We start from the raw sequence: 26578 nt of genomic DNA, 5'->3' as shown, positions 1-26578 counted from the left end.
AAAACTAAGCATCATTAATTACATTAAATGTAATTAGACTAAATACTGCTGTAATTGGAAAATAGAGAATTTTAGATTTATTTATATAGAGATTTGTTAGGTTTAGATTTATTTATATTATTTATATATGTAAAGATATGTTGACTTCAAACAAAGCATATTAAATATAATTGCACAGAAAGATTAAAAGTAATAGGATGGAAGAGGAAACAATATGCAAATTAACAAAAAGGTATAGCTATACTAATATCAGACAAAGTTTACAGTACAGCAAAAAATATTCTTAGAGATAGGTGGAGTCAAGACGGCAGTGTGGAAAGACGATGAGTTAACGTCTCCCCAGAACTATGGCACCTGCCAGCTGCTGGTGAGGGACCCTGACGCCCAAGGAGATGGGAGGAACACCCAAGTGAACCAGTAGGACATGGAGGGACTGAGGGCGGAGGAGAAGTGGAGGCCAGACAGGACCAGTGCCCCTGAGTCCTGGGACATCAGGAGAGGCAGGTGGGAGGGGCCCTCTGGGAGAAATGGGAGAGGAGTGGAGGGCGACTGCCCCTCCCACTTGGGCTTGGGGAGCCTGCTGAGCTCGCAGGCTGGTACCCACCCCCTCCAGGCTGCGTGGGTCCTGGGGGCATATGAAGGAGGCTGGGGAGATCAGGAGAGGCAGGTGGGAGGGGCCCTCCATGACTAGAGGAGCAGGAGAGGAGAGGAAGGCATTTGCCCCACCCACCTGAGTCAAGGAAGCCTGGTGAGGTCCTCCACCCTCTGAGACCAGAGGTGGGGGACACGCCTGGGTCCCTTCCCCCTACAGCCCCCAGGGCCTTTTCCAGGCCTGTGGGTCCTAAGCATAGGCCCTTCCCAATGCCCAAACCTCGCCCTTGCTTAAGTCCCACCACCCACAGCAAAGGCCTTTCCCCCTTTTGCTTTTGCTTTTTTTTTTTTTCTCTCCTCCTCTTTTCTACTATCGTGGTACAATTGTACCTTCCAGTTGTTGATTCATTTATATTTTTATTTTTATATTCTTTCCAACATATCTGTTAGTTTCCTAGTCTAATTTTATTTTTTACTTTGTTATTGTTCTCTCTCTTTTTTTTTTTTCTGCCACCCTATGTGGCTTGCTTGGTTCATGAGCCAGGGGTCAGGCCAAAGCTCTGTGGTGGGATCTCTGAGTCTGAACCACTGCACTGACAGAGAACCTCAGACCCCAGGGAATATTCATCAGAGTGAGGTCTCATAGAGGTCCTCATCTCAGCACCTGGACCCAGCTCTACCCAACAGCCTACAAACTCCAGTGTTGGAAACCTCAGGCCAAACAACCAGTAAAACAGGAACAAAATCTCACCCATTAAAAAAAAAAATGAGATGGCATAATATATGCCACAGCTGAAGGAGCAAGGTAAAAGCCTACAAGACCAAATAAATGAAGAGGAAACAGGCAATCTAACTGAAAAAGAATTCAGAGTAATGATAGTAAAGATGTTCCAGAATCTCGGAAATAGAATGGAGGCATGGACTGAGACAATACAAGAAATGTTTAACAAAGATCTAGAAGAACTAAAGAACAAACAGAGATGAACAACACAATAACTGAAATGAAAAAAAAAAAACACTAGAAGGAATCAATAACAGAATAAATGAAGCAGAAGAACGAATAAGTGAGCTGGAAGACAAAATGGTGGAAATAACTGCCGAGGAGTAGAATAAAGAAAAAAGAATGAAAAGAACTGACGACAATCTCAGAGACCTCTGGGACAACACTAAATGCACCAACGTTCGAATTATAGGGGTCCCAGAAGGAGAAGAGAAAAAGAAAGGGTCTGAGAAAACATTTGAAGAGATTATAGTCAAAAACTTCCCTAACATGGGAAAGGAAATAGTTACCCAAGTGCAGGAAGCACAGAGAGTGCCATACGGGATAAACCCTAGGAAAAACACACCAAGACCCATATTAATCAAACTAACAAAAATTAAATTCAAAGAAAAAATATTAAAAGCAGCAAGGGAAAAACAAAAAATAACATACAAAGGAATCCCCATAAGGTAATCAGCTAATTTTTCAGTGGAAACTCTGCAGGCCAGAAGGGAGTGGCAGGAAATATTTAGAAAGGTGAAAGAGAAAAACCTACAACCAAGTACTCTACCCAAGAAGGATCTCATTCAGATTTGACAGAGAAATCAAAAGCTTTACAAACATGCAAAAGCTAAGAGAATTCAGCACCACCAAACCAGCTCTACAACAAATGCTAAAGAAAATTCTCTAGGCAGGAAACACATGAGAAGAAAAAGACCCACAAAAACAAACCCAAAACAATTAAGAAAATGGTAATAGGAACATACATATCAATGACAACCTTGAATGCAAATAGATTAAATGTCCCAACCAAAAGACACAGACTTGCCGAACGGATACGAAAACAAGACCCATATATATGCTGTCTACAAGAGATCCACTTCAGACCTAGAGACACATACAGATTGAAAGTGAAGGGATGGAAAAGATATACCATGCAAATGGAAATCAAAAGAAAGCTGGAGTAGCAGTTCTCATATCAGACGAAATAGACTTTAAAATAAAGACTGTTATAAGAGATAAGGAGGAACAATACATAATGATCAAAGATCAATCAAGAAGAAGATATAACAATTATAAATGTTTATGCACCCAACATAGGAGTACCTCAATACATAAGGCAAATGCTAACAGCCATAAAAGGGGAAATAGACAGTAACACAATAATAGTGGAGAACTTTAACACCCCACTTACACCAATGGACAGATCATCCAGACAGAAAACAAATAAGGAAACACAAGCTTTAAATGACACAATAAACCAGATAGACCTAATTGATATTTATAGGACATTCCACCTGAAAGTGGCAGAATACACTTTCTTCTCAAATGCACATGGAACATTCTCCAGGATAGATCACATCTTGGGTCACAAATCAAGCCTTGGAAAATTTAAGAAAACTGAAATCATATCAAGCATCTTTTCCAACGACATGCTATGAGATTAGAAATCAATTACATGGGAAAAAAAAGGAAAAAACCCCACAAATATATGGAGGCTAAACAGTGTGCTACTAAATAACCAAGAGATCACTGAAGAAATCAAAGAAGAAATTTAAAAAATAGATAGAAACAAATGACAACAAAAACACGATGACCCAATAGCTATGGGATGCAGCAAAAGCAGTTCTAAGAGGGAAGTTTATAGCAATTCAATCTCATCTCAAGAAACAAGAAAAATCTCAGGTAAACAATCTCACCCTACACTTAAAACAACTAGAAAAAGAAGAACAAAGAAAACCCAAAGTCAGTAGAAGGAAAGAACTCATAAAGATCAGAGCAGATACAAATGAAATAGAAATGAAGAAAACAATAGCAAAGATAAATAAAACTAACAACTGATTCTGGAGAAGATAAAATTGATAAACTCTTAGCCAGACTCACCAAGAAAAAAAGGAAGAGGATGCGTATCAATAAAATTAGAAATGAAAAAGGAGAAATCACAACTGACACCACAGAAATACAGAGGACTATAAGAGACTACTACAAACAACTATACGCCAATGAAATGGACAACCATGAAGAAACAGACAAATTCTTGGAAAGGTACAATTTTCCAAGACTGAACTAGGAAGAATTAGAAAATATAAACAGACCTATCACAAGTAATGAAATTAAAACTGTAATTTAAAATCTTCCAACAAACAGAAGTCCAGGACCAGAGGGCTCTACAGGCAAATTCTATCAAACATTAAGAGAAGAGTTAACACCCATCATTCTCAAACTCTTCCAAAAAATTGCAGAGGGAGAAACACTCCCAAATTCATTCTACAAAGCCACCATCACCCTGATACCAAAAGCAGAAAAAGATATCACAAAAAGAGAAAATTATAGACCACTAACAATGATGAACATAGATGCAAAAATCCTCAACAAAATACTAGCAATCAGAATCCAACAACATGTTAAAAGGATCATATACCATGATCAAGTGAGATTTATCCCAGGGATGCAATGATTTTTCAATATACACAAATCAATCAGTGTGTTACATCACATTATCAAATTAAGGAATAAAAACCATACAATCATCTCAATAGATGCAGAAAAAGCTTTTGACAAAATTCAACACCAATTTATGATAAAAACTCTCAAGAAAATGGGCATAGAGTGAATCTACCTCAACATAATAAAGGCCATATATGACAAACCCACAGCAAACATCATACACAATGGTGAAAAACTGAAAGCATTTCCACTAAGATCAGGAACAGGACAAGGATATCTGCTCTTGCCACTCTTGTTCAACATAGTTTTGGAAGTACTAGCCATGACAATCAGAGAAGAAAAAGAAATAAGAGGAGTACAAATTGGAAAAGAAGAAGTAAAACTGTCACTGTTTGCAGATGGCATGATACTATACCTAGAAAATCCTAAATATGCCACCAGAAAACTACTAGAACTAATCAGTGAATTTGGTAAGGTTACAGGATACAAAATTAATGTGCAGAAATCTCTGGCATTCCTATACACCAACAACGAACAATTAGAAACAGAAATTTAGGAAACAATCCCATTTACCATCGCAACAAAATGAATAAAATACCTAGTAATAAACCTGCCTAAGGAGGTGAAAGACTTACTCAAAAAACTATAAAACACAGATGAAAGAAATCGATGATGACATAAACTGATGGAGAAATATACCATGTTCTTGGTTTGGAAGAATCAATATTGTGAAAATGACTATACTACCCAAAGCAATCTACAGATTCAATGCAATCTCTATCAAACTACCAATTGGCATTCTTCACAGAATTAGAACAAAAAATTTTACAATTTGTATAGAAACACAAAAGACCCCAAATAGCCAAAGCGAACTTGATAAAGAAAAACGGAGTTGGAGGAATCAGTCTCCCTGATCTCAAACTACACAGTATATCAAGACAGTATGGTACTGGCACAAAAACAGAAATATAGATCAATGGTACAGGATAGAATGCTCAGAGATAAACCCACGTACATATGGTCACCTAATTTACAACAAAGGAGGCAAGAATATACAATGGAGAAAAGACAGTCTCTTCAATAAGTGGGGCTGGGAAAACTGGACAGCTACATGTAAAAGAATGAAATTAGAACATGACCTAACACCATACACAAAAATAAACTCCAAATGGATTAAGACCAGACACTATAAAACACTTAGAAGAAAACATAGGAAAAACACTCTTTGACATAATCCACGGCAAGATATTTTTTGACCCACCTCCTAGAGTAATGGAAATAAAACCAAAAATAAACAAATGGGACTTAATTAAACTTAAAAGCTTTTGCACAGCAAAGGAAACCATAAACAAGACAAAAAGACAATGCTCAGAATGGGAGAAAATATTTGCACATGAAACAACAAAGGATTACTCTCCAAAATGTATAAACAGCTCATGGAGCTCAATATCAAAAAAACAAACAGTCCAATTAAAAAATGGTTGGAAGACCTAAATAGACATTTCACCAAGGAAGATATACAGATGGCCAAGAGGCACATGAAAAGCTGCTCAACATCACTAATTATTAGAGAAATGTAAATCAAAACTATAGTGAGGTATCACCACAGGCCGGTCAGAATGGCCATTATCAAAAAATCTAGAAACAATAAATGCTGGAAAACGTGTGGTGAAAAGGGAACCTTCCTGCAGTGTTGGTGGGAATGTAAATTGATACAACCACTATGGAAAACAGTATGGAGGTTCCTTAAAAAACTAAAAATAGAACTACCATATGACCCAGCAATCCCACTACTGGGCATATACCCTGAGAAAACCATAATTCAAAAAGAGACATGTACCACAATGTTCACTGCAGCAGTATTTACAATAACCAGGACATGGAACCAACCTAAATGTCCATCGACAGATAAATGGATAAAGAAGGTGTGGCACATATATACAATGGAATATTTCTCAGTCACTAAAAGAAACGAAATTGAGTTATTTCTAGTGACGTGGATGGGCCTGGAGTCTGTCATACAGAGTGAAGTAAGTCAGAAAGAGAAAAACAAATACTGTATGCTAACGCATATATATGGAATCTAAGTCAGAAAGAGAAAAACAAATACTGTATGCTAACGCATATATATGGAATCTAAATTTAAAAAAACTGGTACTGATGAAGCTATTTTCAGGGCAGTAAGAAAGATGCAGACATAGAGAATGGACTTGATGACCTGGGGTCAGGGGGAAGCTGGGGCGAAGTGAGAGTAGCATTGACCTATATGCACTACCTAATGTAAAATAGCTAGTGGAAAGAAGCAGCATAGCTCAGGGAGATAAGGTCGGTGCTATGCAATGACCTAGAGGGGAGGGAGAGGGAGGATTGGGAGGGAGGCTCAAGAGGGAGGGGATGTGGGGACACGTGTATGCATATGGCTGATTCGCTTTGTTGTGCAACAGAAACTAGCACAGTATTGTGAAGCAGTTACACTCCAATAAAGATCTATTAAAAAAATATTCTTAGAGATAAAGAGAGACGTTTCTTAGTGTTAGAAGAGATAATCCACCAGGAAGATATAAAAATTCTAAAATTATCTACTGACAGTAGTTTCACTTTACACAGTTTCCATATACAAAAATACCAGTTATCACAATTTAGTTATATAATACCAGAGTCCCAACGATATGATTCAAATTTCAGTTACCAAAAAGTAATTGTAACTGTAGAAAGTACAAACTCCATTAATAGTCTTTCCATCCACAAATCGCCATGTAAATGACAACTGAGGATCATGATCAGTGACCAATACATCACTTCTTTCAAACTGTCATTGATCGTTTACTGTGTATCTGTTATTCAGTTCACACAGAGGCAGAAAAGTGTGCATTTGTGTTGCCTCATCTCCCAGTGACATTTTACCCACATGACATTTCACAAACATGGATAATCAAAAGAGGGGATCAGCCAGCAAGGATGAAAGTACAGCAAAGAAACAAAAAATTATAATGCTTGAGGTGAAATTTGAATTAAAGGTAAATAGAGTTATAGACGAAAGAGCTGAGTGTGGGAATGCTGATGCTGCTGCCATTTGAGACACTGGATTTGCAGCCAGAGGAACTTAGTGAAAGTGAAATGATCAGCAAAAATGAGAAAAGTGGTTGTGACAAAAAGGATGAAGATGTCCCAGAGGAAATGATGCCAAGAAAAAATTCACATTAAAAGAACTCTCAGAGACGTTTCATAACATTAAAAGTGCAAAGTACTATAAAATGTTGGAAGCTGCTCAAACTTAGAAAGGAATATGACAATTCACAAAGGCACAGAAAAACTGCTTGCTCTGTAATGTAAGTCATATGAAGCACAAAAAAAAAAAAAAAAGGCAAGCACTGTTCAAACTATACTTGGTAGTTTTCTTTTTTTTTAAACAAAGAAACGAAACACTTTAATTCTCTGTTTGTAGTGTTTTTTTAAACTATAATGAACTAAAATTTACTATTTTTTCACTTCCTTTCACATATATTTCTGAAAATAAGAGAGTTTTTAATATCGTGTCAAAAAGGTCATGTAACTATTATAATTTTTCCCATCGATTACTGAGTTTGCTTTGTATAGTTTTAGGATACATGGTCATTTTGTGGTCCCACACTACAAAGTGAGAATTGCCTGCATATTTAATAATATAGTTTCAAAATATATAAATCAAAAACTGACAAAAATAAGAGAAACAGACAAATTCAAGACTATGGTAAGAAAGTCTGACCCATATCTCACAGTAACTGATGGAAATAGTATACAAAATATCAGGGAAAATATGTATATATCATATATTATATATATGATATAGGAAATTTTAATGACATGATGGATGAACTTGATCTATGTTAAATATATAGAATGCTATATCCAATAATTTCAGATTACATATTTCTTTCAAAGTACATGTAATATTTATCAATATTAACCAGATGCTATTCCGTAATTCAAGGGTCAACAAATTAAAAAGTCTTGAAACCATACCAAATATAATCTTTGACCACAGAAGACTCTAGCTATAAGTCAAAAATAAAAAGGTAACCAGAAAATCCATAAATGTTTGGAAGTTCATCAGCATACTTATAAATAACTCAGGGATCAAAAAATAAATCAAATAAAAATTAGAAAATATGTTTGAACTGGATGATAACAGAAATAAGATGTGAAACTTGTAGTATGTCGCTAAAGTCACACTTAGAAGGAAACTTGTGGCCTTAATGCACATATTTTAAAAAGAAAGAAGCTAAAAATTAATTATCTAAGCATCATCTCAAGTTAGTAGAAAAAGTAGAGCAAGTTAAGTGTAAACATAAAAGGAAGGAAATAATGCTATTTTCATTATTTCCTTCCTTTTATGTTCATATATGTATATTTATATACATAAGAATACATATATACACACATATATATTCTTTGGTTCTATAAAAACATTAATAAAAGATTAATAAAACTGATAAAGCTTTAGGAAGACTGAGCAAAAAAGTAAAAGAGAGAAGCCAAAAATTAACAATAGCATAAATGAAAAAAGTCCTGGGGAGCTTGGAAATATTACAAATAAAATAAGAGAACATTACAAAAAACTTAATGCCAATAAATTCAAAATTTTAGAAAAAATGGACTAATTACTTGGTGGAAAACTCAACTTACCAAAGTTGACCTAAGAAGAAATAAAAAACCCAAAATTTTCAATATTTGGTTTAAAATTTTAACACATATTTAAATATTTTCCTTAAAGAAAACACAGACTCAAATAGCTTTACTGATGGATTCCTCAAAAATTAACATCAACCTTTCACAAAATATTCCAGAAAACTGGTGAAAAAAGGAAACTTACTCTGGGAGTCAAACCTAGCCTTCATCATAAAACCTGACAAGATAGTAAAATTAAAAAAAAAAAAAAAAGTAGGAACCAATCTCTAATGAATATAAATGAAAAAAACACTTAAAATATTCACAAATAGGATCCAAAATTATTGGCAAAGGATTATACATAGCCTCCAAGTTGTTATTTTTTTCCCCCAGGTATCTAATGTTGATTTAACATTTAAACATTTATCAATGTATATCAAGACAGTGACAGAACAAAGGGGAAAATAATATGGTCACCTCAGCATTTGATAAAATTCAATTCCCTTTTTCTCAGAAAACTATAAAACATTAAGAGAAATTAAAGACTTAAGTAACTCAAAGAAAATGTTAGAAGACAGTATTTTAAAGAGAAAACTCTCCCCAAATTGACTCAGAGATTCAATAAAATCCCAATCAAAATTGCATCAGGTTTTTTTTTCCTATGTGTGAAAATTGAAGCTGATTCCAAAATTTATACGAAAATTCAGAGGACCAAGAATAGCCAATACAATCAGGAAAAAAAGGAACAAGTTTAAGACTTACATTATTTGATTTTAAGACTCATAAAAAATGTACAGTAATTAAGAGTGTAACACTGATGCAAGGATATACAGATCAGTCTGTATACAGATATACAAAAAAGATGTAGAATCTCCACAGTAAACAGACCTCCACATACATATTGCCAGTTTATCTGCGATAAAGGTGACACAGTGCAGCAAAGAGGGGAAAAGAAAATTTTAGTTTGAGTAATGGTAGTTCTAGGTCTAGGGAGAAAAAAATCTTGATCCCTACCTCACACAATACACAAAAATTCCAATGGATTGTACACCTACATATAAAATGTAAAACAATAACATTTCTAGAAGATAACATAGGAAAGTATATCTTTGTGGTAGGCAGAGACTATTAAATACAGTACACGACAAGCACTAACCATAAAGAAAAAGGAAGATAATTTGAATTTTAGTATAATTTAGAACTCTGTTCATCTAAATATACCATTAAGAGTAAAAATAAGTAAGCCACAGAGTGTTGGAAAATATTAAATAACATATAACTGGAACAGGATTTACATTCAGAAAATTGTAAAGAAATCATATAAATTAAGAAGAAAATGACAGACAGTCCAATAGAAAATTGAGCAAAAGACTTTAATATGCCCTTCAGATAAAAAGAAAAAAAAAAAAAAAAGAAGAATCTTCAAATGACCAATATACATGTAAAAGTCTCCTAATCTTATTAGTCAACATGTGAAAACAAATTGAAACCTCAGGGAGGTACATTTACATACCCAACAGAATGGCCAAAATGAAGACTTTTAAATATCAAGTAATGGTGAAAATGTAAAGCAACTGGAATACTCATAGGCCTCTGGTGGGAGTATAAACTAGTACAACCAAGTGGAAAATCATTCGGGATTATCTACTAAAGCTGGTCATCTGCCTAACTATGATCTAGCAGTTCCAAATATACCCAATTGTTTATATACATTCACCAAAAGAAATGTACAGAAGTGTTTATAGCAGAACTATTTGTAATACACAGTACAGAAAACCTAGAAATAAACTATATGTCTGTCCATCAATATGGTTAAATAAAGTATGACATATTCATGCACTGGAATTCTACACAGTAATGGAAATGAACTTTTCTGCTAAGTAAAGCAGCACGATGAATCCCACAAATAAAGTTGAGTAAGAAAGAATCAGACACAAATAGTACCTTACTGTAAAGTTTTTTACATAAAATGCAAACAGGCAAAACTAATCTATGGTGGCAGAAGTAAAAATAGTAGATACCTCTGTCATGTAATAAATGAGAGGGGGAATGAGAGAGCCTTTTGGGGGGTGATGTTAATTTTCTGTTTCTTGATCTGTGTGGTGGTTAGAGAGGATGTTTACTTTGTAAAAAAAATTATTGATCTGTGCATTTCTGTACTTTTCTATGTGTATATTATACTTTGATAAAATGATTGCTTATAAAGAAAAGTCCAACATTCAAAGAGAGATGAAAATAAATTCAAGATGTAAAAACTTTGCGATGAGAAAAGGAAATCTCCTGACAAGCCATTCCAATGCATCATTTATACACACACACATGCACAATCTATCCACAGCCTTCACAAAAATCCATTTGGGCCACTTACTTTGAGCCAAACCTCATCCTCTCTCTCCAGGCTACCTTTTAGCTGCTTACTCCCTTCATCCTGAGGGCTATTTCCACTGGTGACACAGGGAAACCAGCCAGTAAGTGGACGGTGCTCTGGTAAATCTGGACGGTATGATGTGCAAATCTGAAATGCAATTTCAACCAACAATTAAATGTGGAGGGTGAGAGGTAAGTAAAGACAATGAAACTCTCCAGCTTGAAACCAAAGTTTTCCTCTCTTTCTGAATGCCTAATGATCACATTATCGGCAGAAAACTTTTCTCAATGTAGAAGAATGTCTCAGTGCTCTCTGTTAGCCTCAAGATATAACTTTACCAGGGTAGAAGAATACACATGACAACTCACAGCCCACTGATGACCCAAGGATCTTGCTCAACGAATTGTCCTGGCACATTTCAGGCAACTGCTCCTAGGATTAGTTAGGGAAGTCTGTCCAGGATGATGATTAGATCCTTACCAGGCAGGATCCACTGGCCCCAGGAGTGAGGCTACTGAATCAGGGAGCCACTAAGCTGGGAAAAGGAACCAGGAAAGAGAAAATCCAGGAAATTTTTCCCACTTCACTGTGGGAAGACAGACAGGCTAGGCTAAAAGCCACTTTAGAGAGCTGTCACTAACTCAGAATCTCCCAGTTTTCCGGGCTTCCTGTCATTGGGCACCAGAACTCTTGAGAAAGATGCCAGAATTAGCTGAAGGAGTGTGGCAGGCATGGCTACTTGCCTATCCATATCCATTCCCCTTTCTTTCTTTCTTCTGTTTTTTTTCTTTTTATAAATTTATTTATTTATTTTTGGCTGCATTGGGTCTTCGTTGCTGTGCACTGGCTTTCTCTGGTTGCAGCAAGCCGGGCTACTCTTCGTTGTGGTACGTGGGCTTCTCTTGTTGCGGAGCACGGGCTCTAGGCACACAGGCTTCAGTAGTTGTGGCACGCAGGCTCTAGAGCGCAGGCTCAGTAGTTGTGGCACATGGGCTTAGTTGCTCCGCGGCATGTGGGATCTTCCCGGACCAGGGCTCGAACCCGTGTCCCCTGCATTGGCAGGCGGATTCTTAACCACTGCATCACCAGGGAAGCCCTCCCCTTTCTTTCTTATTAACAAACTCCAATTTTGTTCGAGGTGGCAAGGTATCAAGTTATAAATGCTCATCTCCTCAGGGTCCCTTACAACTAAGGATGATGAAGTGACCTGGATCTGACCAATGAGATGTTGCTGGAAGCCTATAGTGTCAAAGTTCCCGAAGAGCTCCCATTTTCCCAATAAAAAGAGACTCAGCTAGCACGTATGAATATCTCCCTTTGACCTTTCCCCTTCTTCCCACTGGAAATAATGACTTCGTGCCTGGAGGAACAGCAGTCATCTTATGAGCTTGAGGAAGAAAGCTGCAAGCCAAGGATAGAAAGAGGTGAAATCTCAAAGACCCCTGGGTCCTTGATGAGTTCCTTGAACCACAGCACCAACCTTGGCTGGTTCCTCAATCGTCTGGGGGGATCTCCTCAAGGCTAAACTCCAGTAATTCTATCCTGGCCTAATACACCTAGAGAGCTAAATCTTACTTCTGTTGAAATGACTATATTGCTTATTGTTATAATGAGTGAAAGAGTTTATTTGGCGATGGAAACATCTAGAATAGTATCCAAAAACTAAAGCCCTTAATCTTCTTTTAGGTATTTAATTATGATTCGTAGAAGTCAGTCCTCAGAGTCCTCAGAAGATCTTCCATTTATTTAGGTAGATATTCATGGAAAATTGTATACCTATGGATTTGTTTTTAGTACTCACTCTCAAATTTCTTTAATAAAAAAAATTATTTAAATCAAATACTTTGGGGGCTTCCCTCGTGGCGCAGTGGTTGAGAGTCCACCTGCCAATGCAGGGGACACGGGTTCGTGCCCCGGTCCGGGAAGATCCCACATGCCGCGGAGCGGCTAGGCCCGTGAGCCATGGCCGCTGGGCCTGCACGTCCGGAGCCTGTGTTCCGCAACGGGGGAGGCCACAACAGTGAGACGCCCACGTACCGCAAAAAAAAAATAAAAAAAATTATACTTTGATCTTTAATACATATTTTAAATTTCATTTGATCCTTGTAATAAACCACTGAGTTAAATCCAAAAGGTATTATTATACCCATTTTACATATGAGAAAATTGGGGCCCAGAGAGCTTAAGTGACACGTCAAATCTGACTTAGTAATAATCATAATAATACTGGTAGATCCAATAGTGTTATCCAGGTATTCTGACTCTTTACTGCTTCTTTTTCTTCTTTTAAAATAAATTTTCCCAAACACAAAGCCCAAGTGTAATTTCTGATATGTGTATTCTAAGACTAATTTTGAGATGCTTTTGTGTAACTTGAAGTCAGCTATTGCATAGTCAAAGGTTCCTAGATGAAAACTAGTGAATGTAAGTGGGGTGAGGGTGAGGGATGAGATTTAATTGCTAGTCTAGAAGCTTTTCATTTAACATTATCCTATTCTGAGTGCATTAAGAACTAAATTTGGTGTCAAAGTGAGGAGAAAAAAATGTATGTTCACATTAAGTATCTGGGTGAATCACTTCACGATTTTGTTTAGCCTTGACTCTATTCTTCTGGCTTAACTTACCATGGAAGGAGGTTCTCCAGTTACCAAGGAAACAGGACACTTCTTCTTATCTTCGTGAGAAGAATAAGCTTGGGTAGCCCACTGATCCAGGTATCCTTTGGGAGTATAGAGGCCACAGTCTGTGATGCTGGTTTCCTTCTCAAAAGGTTCACATATCCCATCTCCCTCATATATATAGCACAGGCTTGGCTCCCCTGCCAAGAAAAATTTGTATGACATTTGAAAAAGTGTTTTTATACATGTCATGTAAAAATAATTACCTTTTTTTCTCCAGCCTGCTAAAGAGAAGACTGTAATTACCAACTCGTCTAATGCCCAACCCAAATATATAGACAACACACACACACACAGACACACACACACACACACACACACACACACACACACACACACCTAAAAAGGAGGATACTTTTTCATGGGGAGAGTGGTAAAATCCATTTATATAATAAAAAGTATACAAAGGGGGTGGGGTTGGGGGAGAAGGAACAGGGAGAAAAAAAACAGCTGTGGGCTGGATGTAGAAAGAAATTTTAAGGAACCATTGAGCAAGGTACTTAGGGGAAGATGGGGATACAAAAGAAGTAAGTAAAAGAATAAAGGAAATTTAAATAGATGGTAGGATGTATTATGTACTTGAATCCTCTTCACAGTTTTTGAAATATTAAATAAAACATTTGAGGGATTTGTTTTCAATTAAATTTTTGCTGCTGTGTTTCTTCAACTAACCATGCAACTTGCTCTGAAATGGACAAATGGGCTCCAGGTTTATAAGGATTACACGCGTATTATTTCTTTTAGTCTTAAAACAACCATGTGAGGTATGTATTTTTTGTTTGTTTCATCAATAGACAAACTGAGTCTCCGTGATTGTGACTCGCCAAAGTTCCCTTGACGCAGAAACAATATCACTAGGCTCTGAGCCAGGCTTACACAAGGCAGGTTCAGGGGCTCTCTCTTACTCCACACTGCCTCAAGCCAAGGCAGAAGGACTGTCTTCAAGAGCAAACGTGTGAGTAATGAATATGTGAGAAAAACCGTTGGGCTTGTAAAGCAAGCTGTATCCCCTGGACAAGTCCATACTTGCTCATAGGATAATTCCTGCTAAGTGAATAGTCCGTACTAACCATAGATATGTAAAATAGCTTTCTTCAAATGTAAAAAGCTGAGATGCAGTTATAAAGCCATTTATTAAGTACTACTGCATTTTCTACCCATATTAGTAACATAATTCTAATTCCTCATTTCTACTTAAAATAATAGGACATGCAAATAAGATCAAGATTTAAAATAAATCAACACACAGGTACACACTCAGTAACATCATCACTAAAATTAACTGTTACTATACCATTCTTTTTATTTTAAATTCTTCACAGAAATACCACAAGACGGTTCCAGTAATTTTTCAGCTGCTCATCAATATGTAGTTACTAATTATTATCCTTAATAATTTCAAGTCTAAGACCCTTCTGTGGTAAATCTACCTCTACTTGCCAGGAATAAGCCACTATTCCTAGGACTTGGTTCTAAGCCTATTTTGGGTTTTAAACTCCTGCATTCCATTAAAGCCATGGTCTTTCTAAGTCACTCCCCTAAAACCAATATATGTGTATTTGGAATGACTTCTCCATGAGGATTCCATATATATATACACACACACAGATGTATATATATATATGTATGTTTTATATGTATGTGTACTTTATACACACATAGACATATATGTGTATGTATAGTTTATATGTATGTACATATTTTATATACACATAAATGTATATATGAATATATGTTTATTTTTTATTATTATTATTATTTTTGGCAGTACGCGGGCCTCTCACTGCTGCGGCCTCTCCCGCTGCGGAGCACAGGCTCCGGACGCACAGGTCCAGCGGCCATGACTCACGGGCCCAGCCGCTCCGCGGCACGTGGGATCTTTCCGGACCGGGGCACGAACCCGTGTCCCCTGCATCGGCAGGCGGACTCTCAACCACTGCGCCACCAGGGAAGCCCTGTTTTTATAATATATATTTATCACATACTTTTATAACATACATACATATACATGTTTTGTTTTTCTATATAATCCAGTGACTGTTTCTCCTTGCTTCTTCTCTATTTTTTGTTTACTATGAAAACTTTTGCCTCTGTTTCTTCAAATCCGTGAAAAAATAGCAGACCACTTTTACAACACATTTCACAATGGTTCCTTCAAAATTAATCTTTTGAGAAATAATGGAATAGAACTACATCCTTAGCATACTATGAGCATATTACTCACTGAAACAAATGTCTAACTGTGGAATAGATCATTCTAACTTTGTCCTGTAAAGTTAAAATAATTTAGCTGTAAAGTTAAATGAGACTTGAGCTGCACTGGTGAAGGCAGTATGTGTGTGTGTTGTGTGTGTGTGTGTGTGTGTGTGTGTGTGTGTGTGTGTGTGTGTGAGAGAGAGAGAGAGAGAGAGAGAGAGAGAGAGAGAGATGAGCCCACTATGTGCTACCAGAAAGAAATGATGCAAACAGAGGTGGCATTAACAAATACTTGTGTACAGAAGAGGGGAGGTAATCGGTTCAGGGTATTCTGCACAGCCAGACCACAACTAGAGTATTGAATTCCTTTCTGGGCATTGACCACATGAAGCATGCCAGGTTAGGGTAAATAGGAAAGGGTCTGGAAACCTAATCACATGAGGGGATGTTTGGATTGGAAAGGAGAATAATGGGGAGGCATTTCAAATATCTGAATGGTAGTCAAATAAAACTGGAAAAAAATTGATCCTCTGTTGTTTCACAGCAAGGAAAAAGCACTTGATTAAGAATTAGGAAAGCTGAGTTCCAGTGCTGGCTCTTCAGAGACCTCGTTGTATGCCTGTGGATGAGTCACTAAAATGCTCTGAGTCGCAGTTTCCAAACCAGAAAAGGGGGAAAGAATTTTATAACAGATAATGCTACTTTTAAACAGAATGGTCTCTTTCAAGGTGCATACTTTACTGCTAAATGCATGTAAGAAAAAGCTAGAGACCCATCTCTCAAGAACTGGTAGATTTCTATAAGGGAAGGAAGCTGGACACAGGAAGGGATAAGGGTCTCTATTAGACTTGTGGTATATGGTGGGCACTGAACATGTTTTGTTAGACGGATGGATGTAAAACTACAAAGGTTTTATAATTTTTTATTCTGCTCTGGAGAGCAGGGGCATTTGTGTGTTCTGTATAGTATTTAATACCTTAATAAATTCTACATAGTTATAATCATACCTGACTTTACCTTGAGATTTAGAAACATTAAAATATTTTTAGATGCACTGCTTTTTCAAGTAATTTGATGGGTATACTGCACAGAATCACGGCAATGTATGCATAAGGGAATGGAAAAATAATCTACAAAGAAGCCTGTTGATGGTTTTAATCAGAATTGGGAGAAGTGTTCTAGAGGGCCTTCCTGTGTATCAAGAGACTAGAGTCAAAGCCACCTAGTAATAATGTATTACCAGTGATTCACCAGGATTAAGAAATGTTATGACCCTCTGCCATTCTTGATGATCTTACCTATTAAACACAGATACCAAGAGATATCTTGTACTCCCTTTGGCTTAAAACGTACCCTACCCTAATTTTTATGTAGAATCTGTGGGATTGTGCTACTTGGCTGACAGTCTGACATCAGACATGAGGACCCAAGAGCAACCCTTGGTAACGTTAATCTAAGAGGCAGGGTGACCTAGTGGTTTAACATGTAGACTCTAGAGCTTTGCTTCCTTAGTTCAAATCCTGACGTCATCACTTCTAGCTGTATAAGAGAAAGCAAGTTATTTAGGCTCTCTGTGTCTCCGTTTAGTCTCCTCATATTTATTGTAGGGATTAAATGGGAAAATATATGTGAAACGATTAGTGCCAGGCACACAATAGACACATCAAATGTTATTGTTATTATCAGTAAGAGCTCACAAAAATAAGACACGGAGACCCCTCCAAAAATAGGACATAAGCCTAGGCAGGTGTTTCTAAACTCACCTACACAGTTGAAACCTTCCTCTAGTTCACATGCCCTTGAGCAGCCATCTCCACTCAAAAGGTCTCCATCATCACACTCTTCGCCCAGGCTCCTAGAAGGTAAAAGTGTACATTCTTATATACATACATACATAAAATGATTCTTCTTGTTTGGTTACCATCACTTCAAGTTCTTAAAACTCCTTATTATGTATTTAAAAATGCAAGCTGGAGAGAAGTTGGAGCTAAGAGAATGCTTTTACAGGAAAAGTAGCTCATGGTTCAGACACATTAGGAGATCCACCAGGGGTCCTGCCAGTGTTTCCGGAAGATGATCTTACACTAGAAGAGACCTATCAACCTCATAATGAGGGGAACCCTAAAAGTAGTTAGCTGATCTAGTGAGGAGGAAACCTGCCCATCTACGTGTGGCTTTGTTTTCTATCCATTTTCTTACTGACAAGTGATATCCAAAGTGACAACTTGTAGCTTCTAATAAAAATTTATTAAACTAGAATCTGAGGATGACTTCTTGGGGATCTGTGATTCCATTAGAATGAATCTACACGTTTCCGCGTTTTAAACAGTGGATTAAATGATTTGTACAGCTCCTTCCTGCTTCATGGGTAATGGAGTGCCCCTAGCTGAGACAAAGCTGCAATTCAGAGATATCTTCTCATTGGATGGCAGAACTAAGTATGACTGTTTACAGAGAGGGAATACAGGCAGAGTCTAAAGGAACATTTTGATAAAGAGCCTTGTGAGGCCCAGTAGCCAAGCAGGTGTTGCTACAGGTGAAGCTGTTTCAAAGCTCAGGCTAGAATGTGTAATATCAGATTAGGAAGAGGGCCCTTGCCTCTTTCTGCCCGAGCTCCGCAGGCAGATGCGGCACCATGGGGCATCAGAAACTCCGTCGGAGGACTGCTGTAGGAGATGCTACGACATAAAGCCAAGTAGTTTGTTCAAGGAGGACTCTGTCCAGGTAGTAATGGTAATCTAGTCCTGCAGACACCTTAACTAGAGGGGAGCAGACTTAAAATGGGGCAGCCAGGGAGAACATCAACAACAGCCAGATTTGCTCTGTGCATATGTGAGGCTTCCCCAGGGAGATATTTAATTGAGATGGAGGAGGAGAAGGGGCAAGCTGAGACTGAGTAAGGCAGAAGGTGGCAGCAAACTAGCAAGGTTTGGGTATTAAAGTGACCTCATTCGCTTGATATAGTTCTGAGGTCTGCAAACATTTGGTGTTTATATTTCTATGAAAAGGCGTAGACTTACAGTAAAGCTTAGGAATCTTAGAAGATTGAAAAGATAAACAATATTTAGTCATTACTAAACAATGGGATGAAACCCCAAGAAAGGCTATAGATTGCTTTCTATTAGGTCTTCAAGATATAGGATACTGGGAACTCCCTGGCGGTCCAATGGTTAAGACTTGGTGCTTTCATTGCCATGGGCCCTGGTTGGGGAACTAAGATCCCATGAGCCGTGCAGTGTGGCCAAAAAAAAAAAAAAAAAAAAGGTGTAAGCTACTTTTCCTTGATCTGGGACACTTGGGGCTTCCCCGGTGGCGCAGTGGTTGAGAGTCTGCCTGCCAATGCAGGAGACGTGGGTTCGTGCTGTGGTCCAGGAAGATCCCACATGCCGCGGAGCGGCTGGACCCGTGAGCCATGGCCGCTGAGCCTGCGCCTCCAGAGCCTGTGCTCCGCAACGGGAGAGGCCACGGCAGTGAGAGTCCCGCGTACCGCAAAAAAAAAAAAAAAAAAAAAAAAGTCATCTTATTAGGATGCAGGATCTAAGACAAATCACAGTGCCTAGCCTTCTAATCTCCTACTCCCAGCAGCTTTATATAAGTAACATATTAGGTTAGATAAGCATTCAGAACAGGTTAATATAGGGTGATCACTGGGACACGGAAGTAATCAGTGCTAAATTCCGGCAAGTCCCAGGCAAACCAGAATGAATTAGTCCTCTAGATTGATGTCACTAAAGGGTAACGGAAAAATGAATATGGCACGTTAAGAAATCAAAGAAGTGGTTCCATTTTTACCTTGGTGATTTTATGGAATAGCTGGAAATTACATTACAATCAGGTCTTCCAGGGATCAAATGAGCAAGTGAAGCTCAGAAAGCTATACTGATTTTCCTCAGGTCACACAGCTCATTAGTAGTATAAGACCGGCAGCTGATCCAAAAGCTATCCTCACATCCTCCTTCAGCATCATTTGGCAAGTAACCTTCTCCACCATGAATTCCTGCCCTGAGTCACTGCCCAGCAGTTGTTCTCTGAAACCTGAAGAGGGTTCCCACAGAATCAACCCCCATATCTATGACTGGGGTGAGCTCTAAATAAAAGTGGGCCCATCCTTAACTATGTAGAGATGTGATTGACCACTCAAGATATCTACTAGGTCCTAGATTTTGTTTAACACTTGAATCACATAGTGCCCTGCCCCTTACATTTCCCAAACCAGTCAAGCTGAAAACTTGAGGCTAACCCTCCTTGTCCAAGCAGGGCAGGGCATCCTCCCTCACACAATACCAGGCATACAGTATGTCCTCACCTTGCAACCTTCCCATCTCCACAGTAAGGAGCTCCATGGATGTGGCTCAGAGGAGGCGAAGCTTCTCCCAGTTCTGCTCCAGCTGCAGCTTGAACTTGGTACCGATACATCTGCCCAGGTGTGACCTCCCTGTGGAAACCAATGGGCTGTAACCACCATATCCAGGAAGTGGGGCACACCCTGGGTCCTTTTCAGATGGTTTGCAGGAGTTTAAAATAAATATTACAGGGAATATAAATGTTAAACATATGCCACATTGTTTGAAACAAAGATCAGGGCATATAGTCTTACAGAACAGCAGAATGTTTGAAACCATATTCAGTTCTGTATTTCCAGTACATTCCACACAGTGAATGTACAACAAATGCTTGCTGAATTAAAACTGAACTCACAGTCCTAGGCAATCTAAGAGAATGGTATTTCGAGTGTATCTTTACCATGTTATATATACACACACAGAAAACCACCAACTATTGAAAACCTCGTCTTCTGTATCATTCAAGTAGTCATAGGAACGGAAGATGAAAGTTTCAGAGTTCGGTCTCAGCAAGGCCCTTCTTGGGTCTGTGAATCAGAGTTTTCTTGTCTCTCAAGAGAATTCTTGTCTTGAGGAGGCAGAATGCTTACAAGGAAAAGCCACTCTCTCCTAGAAGGAGGTGAGAACACCTTCCATCATTGTGTGGATGCAAGCAATTCCACAACTGGAAATGCATTAAATGACTCCCCACCTCCGAACCTCCAAAATACATATAAACCAGGAATGGAGTTATCAATTGACACCTGAGATGGAAGGAGTTTATCTGATTCTATCTAGAGCCCAATTGCACTGATCAAGTGGAGAACGTGAGAGACTGAACATTTGCAAGGGGGAAGGGACTCAAGAGGGAGGTTGCTGGTTCCAAAGACAAATTCTGCCCTCAACTTAATTTTTGTCCAGTGCCTGCCCTAATCGGAAAAATACCGCTAAAGTCAAGCTAGGATGGGAGTGACTTAGGAGAACAGGATCTCAGAGGGCTGTTGGGAGTGCCGTAAGTGGTGCCCACAGATCTCCTGCCAAGACCCTCTCTTCTTTAACACACTCTTCGACTCAACCACAAAGCCTCTACTCTTTCGCTTGATGCTGCAACAAGCAAACAGGAAATGTCGTGGGGTTTCAAAACAGCTTTAAACACCTCTGTGCTGGCTTTCAGTTATTTTAGTAGGAAAGACACATAAATATGAAAGACATAGATTTCCAAATTAGCTTTCTGTAGGGACGCACTCCTCATCAGAGTGCCAGGTATTTCCAAAGCAAAACCAGTTTTATATCCTAATCAATTCTGATGGCTTCCCTTTCGCAGGGTGGTTTCTGTCTGACTTCTCATCCAGCCACGCATAAAAGTCTCATACTGCTCTGTGGCTGGGAAAGGATTGGAAGGGAGCGTCAGGATATGTTTACGCTTCTTGTGGAGAAAACTCAGCAGCAGGTAGCCCCGACCTCCAATGAGCTGAGTTTGTAAAAGGTAATGTGTTACTAAGGAAAGGGAACCAAGATGAGACTCAGTCAGAAAATTGGATTTTAATCTTGAGCTTGCCACTTACGAGCTCTGTTCAACCAAATTAAAGTTAAGCCTTAGTTCTCTCATCTATACAATGGGATATTATTGACCTTAAAGGTTGTGTGTACAGGTGTGTGTGTGTGTGTGTGTGTGTGTGTGTGTGTGCACGCATGCACGTGTGTATATCAAGTTAGATAACAAATATCATTTTAATTGCCTTACTAAAGAAACCCCCCCAAAATATATTTTTTTCTTTTCAAATCCATCCCATGATCTATCCTCCTATTTTGCATGAGCTTTTTGACCATTTCACTGTCTTCTAGTTCTAATTCATAGAGCTAAGATGAGAGGAAAAATGTAGTAAAATTCAAGGTGAACATTTTTCTCTACTCTTTTGTAGCTGTGGCAGACTGAAAAATGGCCACAAATTCTTCCCATCCCAGATGCATGCATGCCCTTCTGTGATGTGACTTTACTGTTTCTCTCATCAAGAAATAGAATTGATTTTGCCACCCGCAGAATCTGGAATTGACTGTGACCTGCTTTGACTTGTGGAATGATGTCATGAGTAATGTAAGCAGAAGCTTGAAAAATGTGAGTGTCTGGGGACTTGCCATCCCTCCTTCTGGAAAGCCTTCCACCAGCATGAGAACAAGCCCAGGCAAAGCCTCCTAGTGAAGGAGAGACAATGGGGAAAGAGAACTTCATCCTCCCAGCCATGTCAGTGTCTTAGCTGAGCCTCCAATGCGTGCATGAGGTCACCTGGGGCCACCTAGCCCTGGCCAAGCGGGTCCAGGTGAGTACACACAGCCAACCCATAGAACCATGAGAAATAGTGTTTTTTGTTTTAATCCACTATGTTTTGTGATGATTTCTAATGCATCGAAAACTAACTAATATACCACCTTTGATAAAACTTTTGTTTTACCCTGAGTTCTGCCCTCAGGGCAGCCTCTGAGGAAAATTATGAGGTGAGGAAAATTTGCCTTTAGAGATACCAGCCTCCTACTCTATGGACATTGAACTCTTTAAGCCAATGATCTTATCTTAGTCTGTGTCCCCACCACTGAGCACACAGTGCCAGGAGCACTTAAGAACTCACTAAATGTAGAAAGAACAGAAGAAAGAGAAAGAGGAGGGTTGGAAAAGAAGGAAAGAGAGAGGAAGGGAGGGAGGGAGGAAAGAAAAATGAATGAGTCATGAAAGTAGAGTATAGTGTCTGCAGGACCCTTGGCTTCTCTGCTTAGCTGTAGAATAGGTGACTGTAACCTTTGAATGGTATAGGAGCTGTGGCAGATTAATAAAAAGTTTTTTAAAAGCAAGGATCAAAAATCAAATTGTGTTACCAGACAGGAGTATCTGACTCTGATCAACTTATTTATGGCAATTAATATTTTCAGTCCAACTGAAACATATCAAATACTAACCTCTTTTTTTCCATAACCGTAAAGATGGCATCATCAGTCAGAACACCTGCTTGCCCCTTCTGGGAAATACTTTTGTTCATCTCAGAGATGCCACTTTAGAATAAAACCCCCTCTGAGAGTCTGAACATTTCTCCAAATAAGGGCATATCAGAATATTAAAAAATGGAGAAAAAGGAAGCCAAACCCACTCCCAAAGCCTCAGGAAGCCCCGTGGTTTAGAAAGCCCTACTGCCCAACTCACACGTCTGTGAATTTCCTGTGAGGATGTGTCACCACCATGGGCAAGCCACTGGCAAATGGGGGTTCACGGAGGACCTGGTACCTCACGGGCCTGCAGCCAGAACACAAGGGACTGTGGGGCTGAGAAGTCAGGAGAGCTGCATCAATCTCCATCCGCTCATCAAAGGTGTAGACTTTCACCCCCAAGACTTTCCCATCAACGTGCAGTTTGATAGTGAGTGGGGTGTCACAGAAAGTGTCTAAGGGGCCTAGGTGCACGGACTCCTGGTGTTCCAGCAAGATCTCTGTGTCAAAAAGCGCCTGGGGGGAGTCCATGGAGAGGTAGGTGACCCACAGGGTAAGAGTGTCAGCTTGGACTGGGTGCTGGAAGAGCAGCTCCAGGCTACAGCCTTCTGCAGGGCAGGGGACCGTCATGTTCATGTGGTACAGGTGGAGCTCAGGACTCCAGGCCTGCAAGCTTGGCTCACAAGGTTGATCCACGTCTGGAGGCCCTGAGGGAGATGAACAGAAAGACAGGCGCATCAGGAATCACCACTAAAAATCTGAAATTGAGTCGCCCCTATCAAGGGCCAGAAAAAAGAATGAAGCAGAAGAGAACTTTGAGCAAATTCTTAGAGGTTAGATCTTAAGTATCACTGAAGACAGAGGTGTAACAATTCAAAAGTACTATGCTCCAAATCACCACTTTCTGGTGCCCTTTAACAAGGGAAATCCAGCATGGCATTCGGAATGGAGTGACCCAGAGCCTAGCTGGAAACATGAGGCCGATACAGGTAAGGTAAGTCATGGTCCTTAAAGAATCCTTGAGCAGAAGAGAATTATTTGTACTTAGTTTACTAATAATTTATGATAAATTAATGCTTCTGAAGCCCTGTTTTATTTGCTAATCAGGCCAATGTTTGTTTCAGGCTGTTGCTACAATGTTTAATTAGGCTTTTCACAAAACTTCTTTGATACCCTAAGATCACACCGTAGCAATCCTTCCAATGGACTGTTAGCCAAACTTTAAAACCATACATTGAAACTTCCCTTTTAGTTCAAATATCTGTAAGCCAGTAGAGCACTACACAGAGGAAACCTGCCGGCAGGAAATAGAAACACTTCTCTTGAGTGGAAAAAAGAGGAGATTCAGTAGCCAGGTAAAAATGTAATGGTGAAAAACCAAATATCGCAAACATATGAAGTCAGCTCTGTGGAAATAATCTATACGAGGTGGTTTCTCCTACAACACGAGGGGAATTGAAAGAAAACTGCTAAATTAGGAAGCAGTAGTTAGGCTGTAATTGGTGCTGTGCATTAGCTGTGTGACTGTGGCCAGTCTATCTAAGCCTCAATTTCCTCATTTATAACATAAGCACTATTTGACCCCTGCCTTACTAGATTAGTGTAGAAGATCTATACAGTGTTCCTTAGAAATATCTGCAAACTACATTTGCAAAAATAGAATGACTTAGCCCTTCAGGATTTGGAAAATAATGTTCCAAAGCCCAGAGGAAATAAGTTCAAATGTGTGTGTGTGTGTGTTACATCTTATGATCCCTATTGTTCCTTCCCTGTATTGTGAATCCATTCATTCATTAATTCAATAAAAATTGACTGTGTACCTCTTTCACACCTAGCACAAATCTAGGTATCAGAGATAGAGTAGTGAACAAGAGAGACAAAAGTCTTGACCACATATATCTTACCATAGGGTGATAGGTACAACAATAAATAAAGAGGCATCAGTATAATAATGTCATCTCCGAAGAAAAATAAAGGAGGATAAAGGACTGGAGAATAATGGTGTGAGGCTGGGGGCTATTTTAGATCAGGGAGACAGGGAAGTTCTCTCCAAGAAGATGATAGATATTAAGCAGGGAATATGTCTGGTTCAATTTTCTATTCCTCATAGCATTCAGAATGTAGTTGGGAGTCAATAAGTGTCCATTAAGTGTCATTAAATACATTTTGATCATATCTGTAAATATATGTGTTTGTGTGTGCTCTGCTGGGGAATCAATTCCTTTCATTTTATACATTTAAAATATGACTTGATTCTTCGCCTGTTCAAAGCAAAGGAATACCAGTATTTCCTCGCAGTATTTTCCAACAGGCATCCCCCAATACTAGCAGAGTAAAGGCCCTTGGAAGCCAACTCAGTAGCAGCACTGTCTGTCAGGAAGTTTATTATGATCTCATGTAAAGAGATGAAGTGGAGGCCCTAAAAGTTTGGTACGCCTGGAGACACCGTACAAGAGTTAGAACCCAGAATTTCTAATGCCTTTCACCTCTACCAGATAACTTTAAATTTTTCCAAGAATTAAAAAGAAAAAAGTACAGGGCCAGAGAGTCAAATGGGCATTAAAACACTAGCACAGAACAAACTGTTTGCCACAAAAATGGCCTTTTATGAAATGCCAATCTCTAAATGAGTCGTACTCAGTGCCAATGTAAATTTTATAGTCACCTTCCATTCTCTCCTGAAAAATCATTTGAAAAAAGTTCTATATGATCAATCAAGTCAATTGTCTCCCCCCAGATTCCTCCTCAAGACTCCTGTCATTTGAGTAACTGGGAGCCCAAGGGGATGCTATAGACTCTCAGACCAATGTTCTCCTTTTTTTTTCTTATCAGAGTCAAGACTACAAACTAATTCAAATAGGAACCTGTCCAACACATCTTACGGAGTCATTTTTAGGCTCTTAATAAATATAAGAAAAAGAGAAAGGTGATGACTAGGTAAACACTGAAGATGGTGACGATAGAAGAAGTCAAGCCATTCATCAGAAGGTCCTAAAACTCATGTCAGTAGCATTTTTTGGACTTGAATTGGGGTAGCATTCATGCTCTACTTTGTCGTAGAGGCACTGTTATACATAGGTGAGTGAATATGTAACTGAGAAGTTGGGGGTGGGACAGGAAAGGGAACAGCTAAAAAAGTTTTCCCTCTCCTAGAGCCTAGCTTAGATGACATCCAAAGCACAACCAGTACCAGTGATTAATAGACTCATAAAATAGCATAGATGAGAATGATCAGTTTGGAACACCTAGTCCACCCCACCACACCCAAACTGGCTCAGTCAGTGTGTATGAGTGTTCCCTGCAACGTGTTCTCTATTAGCCTCCTGATAGAGGGGAGGATGAGATCACCTCATGTTGTCATGTGGCAAAGCTGCTT

At 38.9% G+C, this 26578-nt stretch overlaps 1 protein-coding gene across 1 annotated transcript in view; it reads right to left on the bottom strand.

Moving 5' to 3' along the window:
- The window catches only part of PAPPA2 (pappalysin 2), a 282314-nt gene that overhangs the window by 132561 nt on the left and 123175 nt on the right, over positions 1 to 26578 (bottom strand). The window contains exons 7-11 of the mRNA XM_032611278.1: positions 23420 to 23909; positions 20214 to 20342; positions 17671 to 17762; positions 13658 to 13851; positions 11034 to 11180 (exon numbers count right to left, since the gene is read on the bottom strand). Of these exons, the coding sequence (XP_032467169.1) occupies positions 11034 to 11180; positions 13658 to 13851; positions 17671 to 17762; positions 20214 to 20342; positions 23420 to 23909 (1052 nt within the window). The remainder of the gene's footprint in view (positions 1 to 11033; positions 11181 to 13657; positions 13852 to 17670; positions 17763 to 20213; positions 20343 to 23419; positions 23910 to 26578) is intronic.

Source organism: Phocoena sinus, chromosome 1 (assembly GCF_008692025.1).
Source record: "Phocoena sinus isolate mPhoSin1 chromosome 1, mPhoSin1.pri, whole genome shotgun sequence".
NCBI classification, from domain to species: Eukaryota; Metazoa; Chordata; class Mammalia; order Artiodactyla; family Phocoenidae; genus Phocoena; species Phocoena sinus.
The sequence above is the reverse complement of the archived record's forward strand: the minus strand, read 5'-3'. Positions and strand labels throughout refer to the sequence as shown.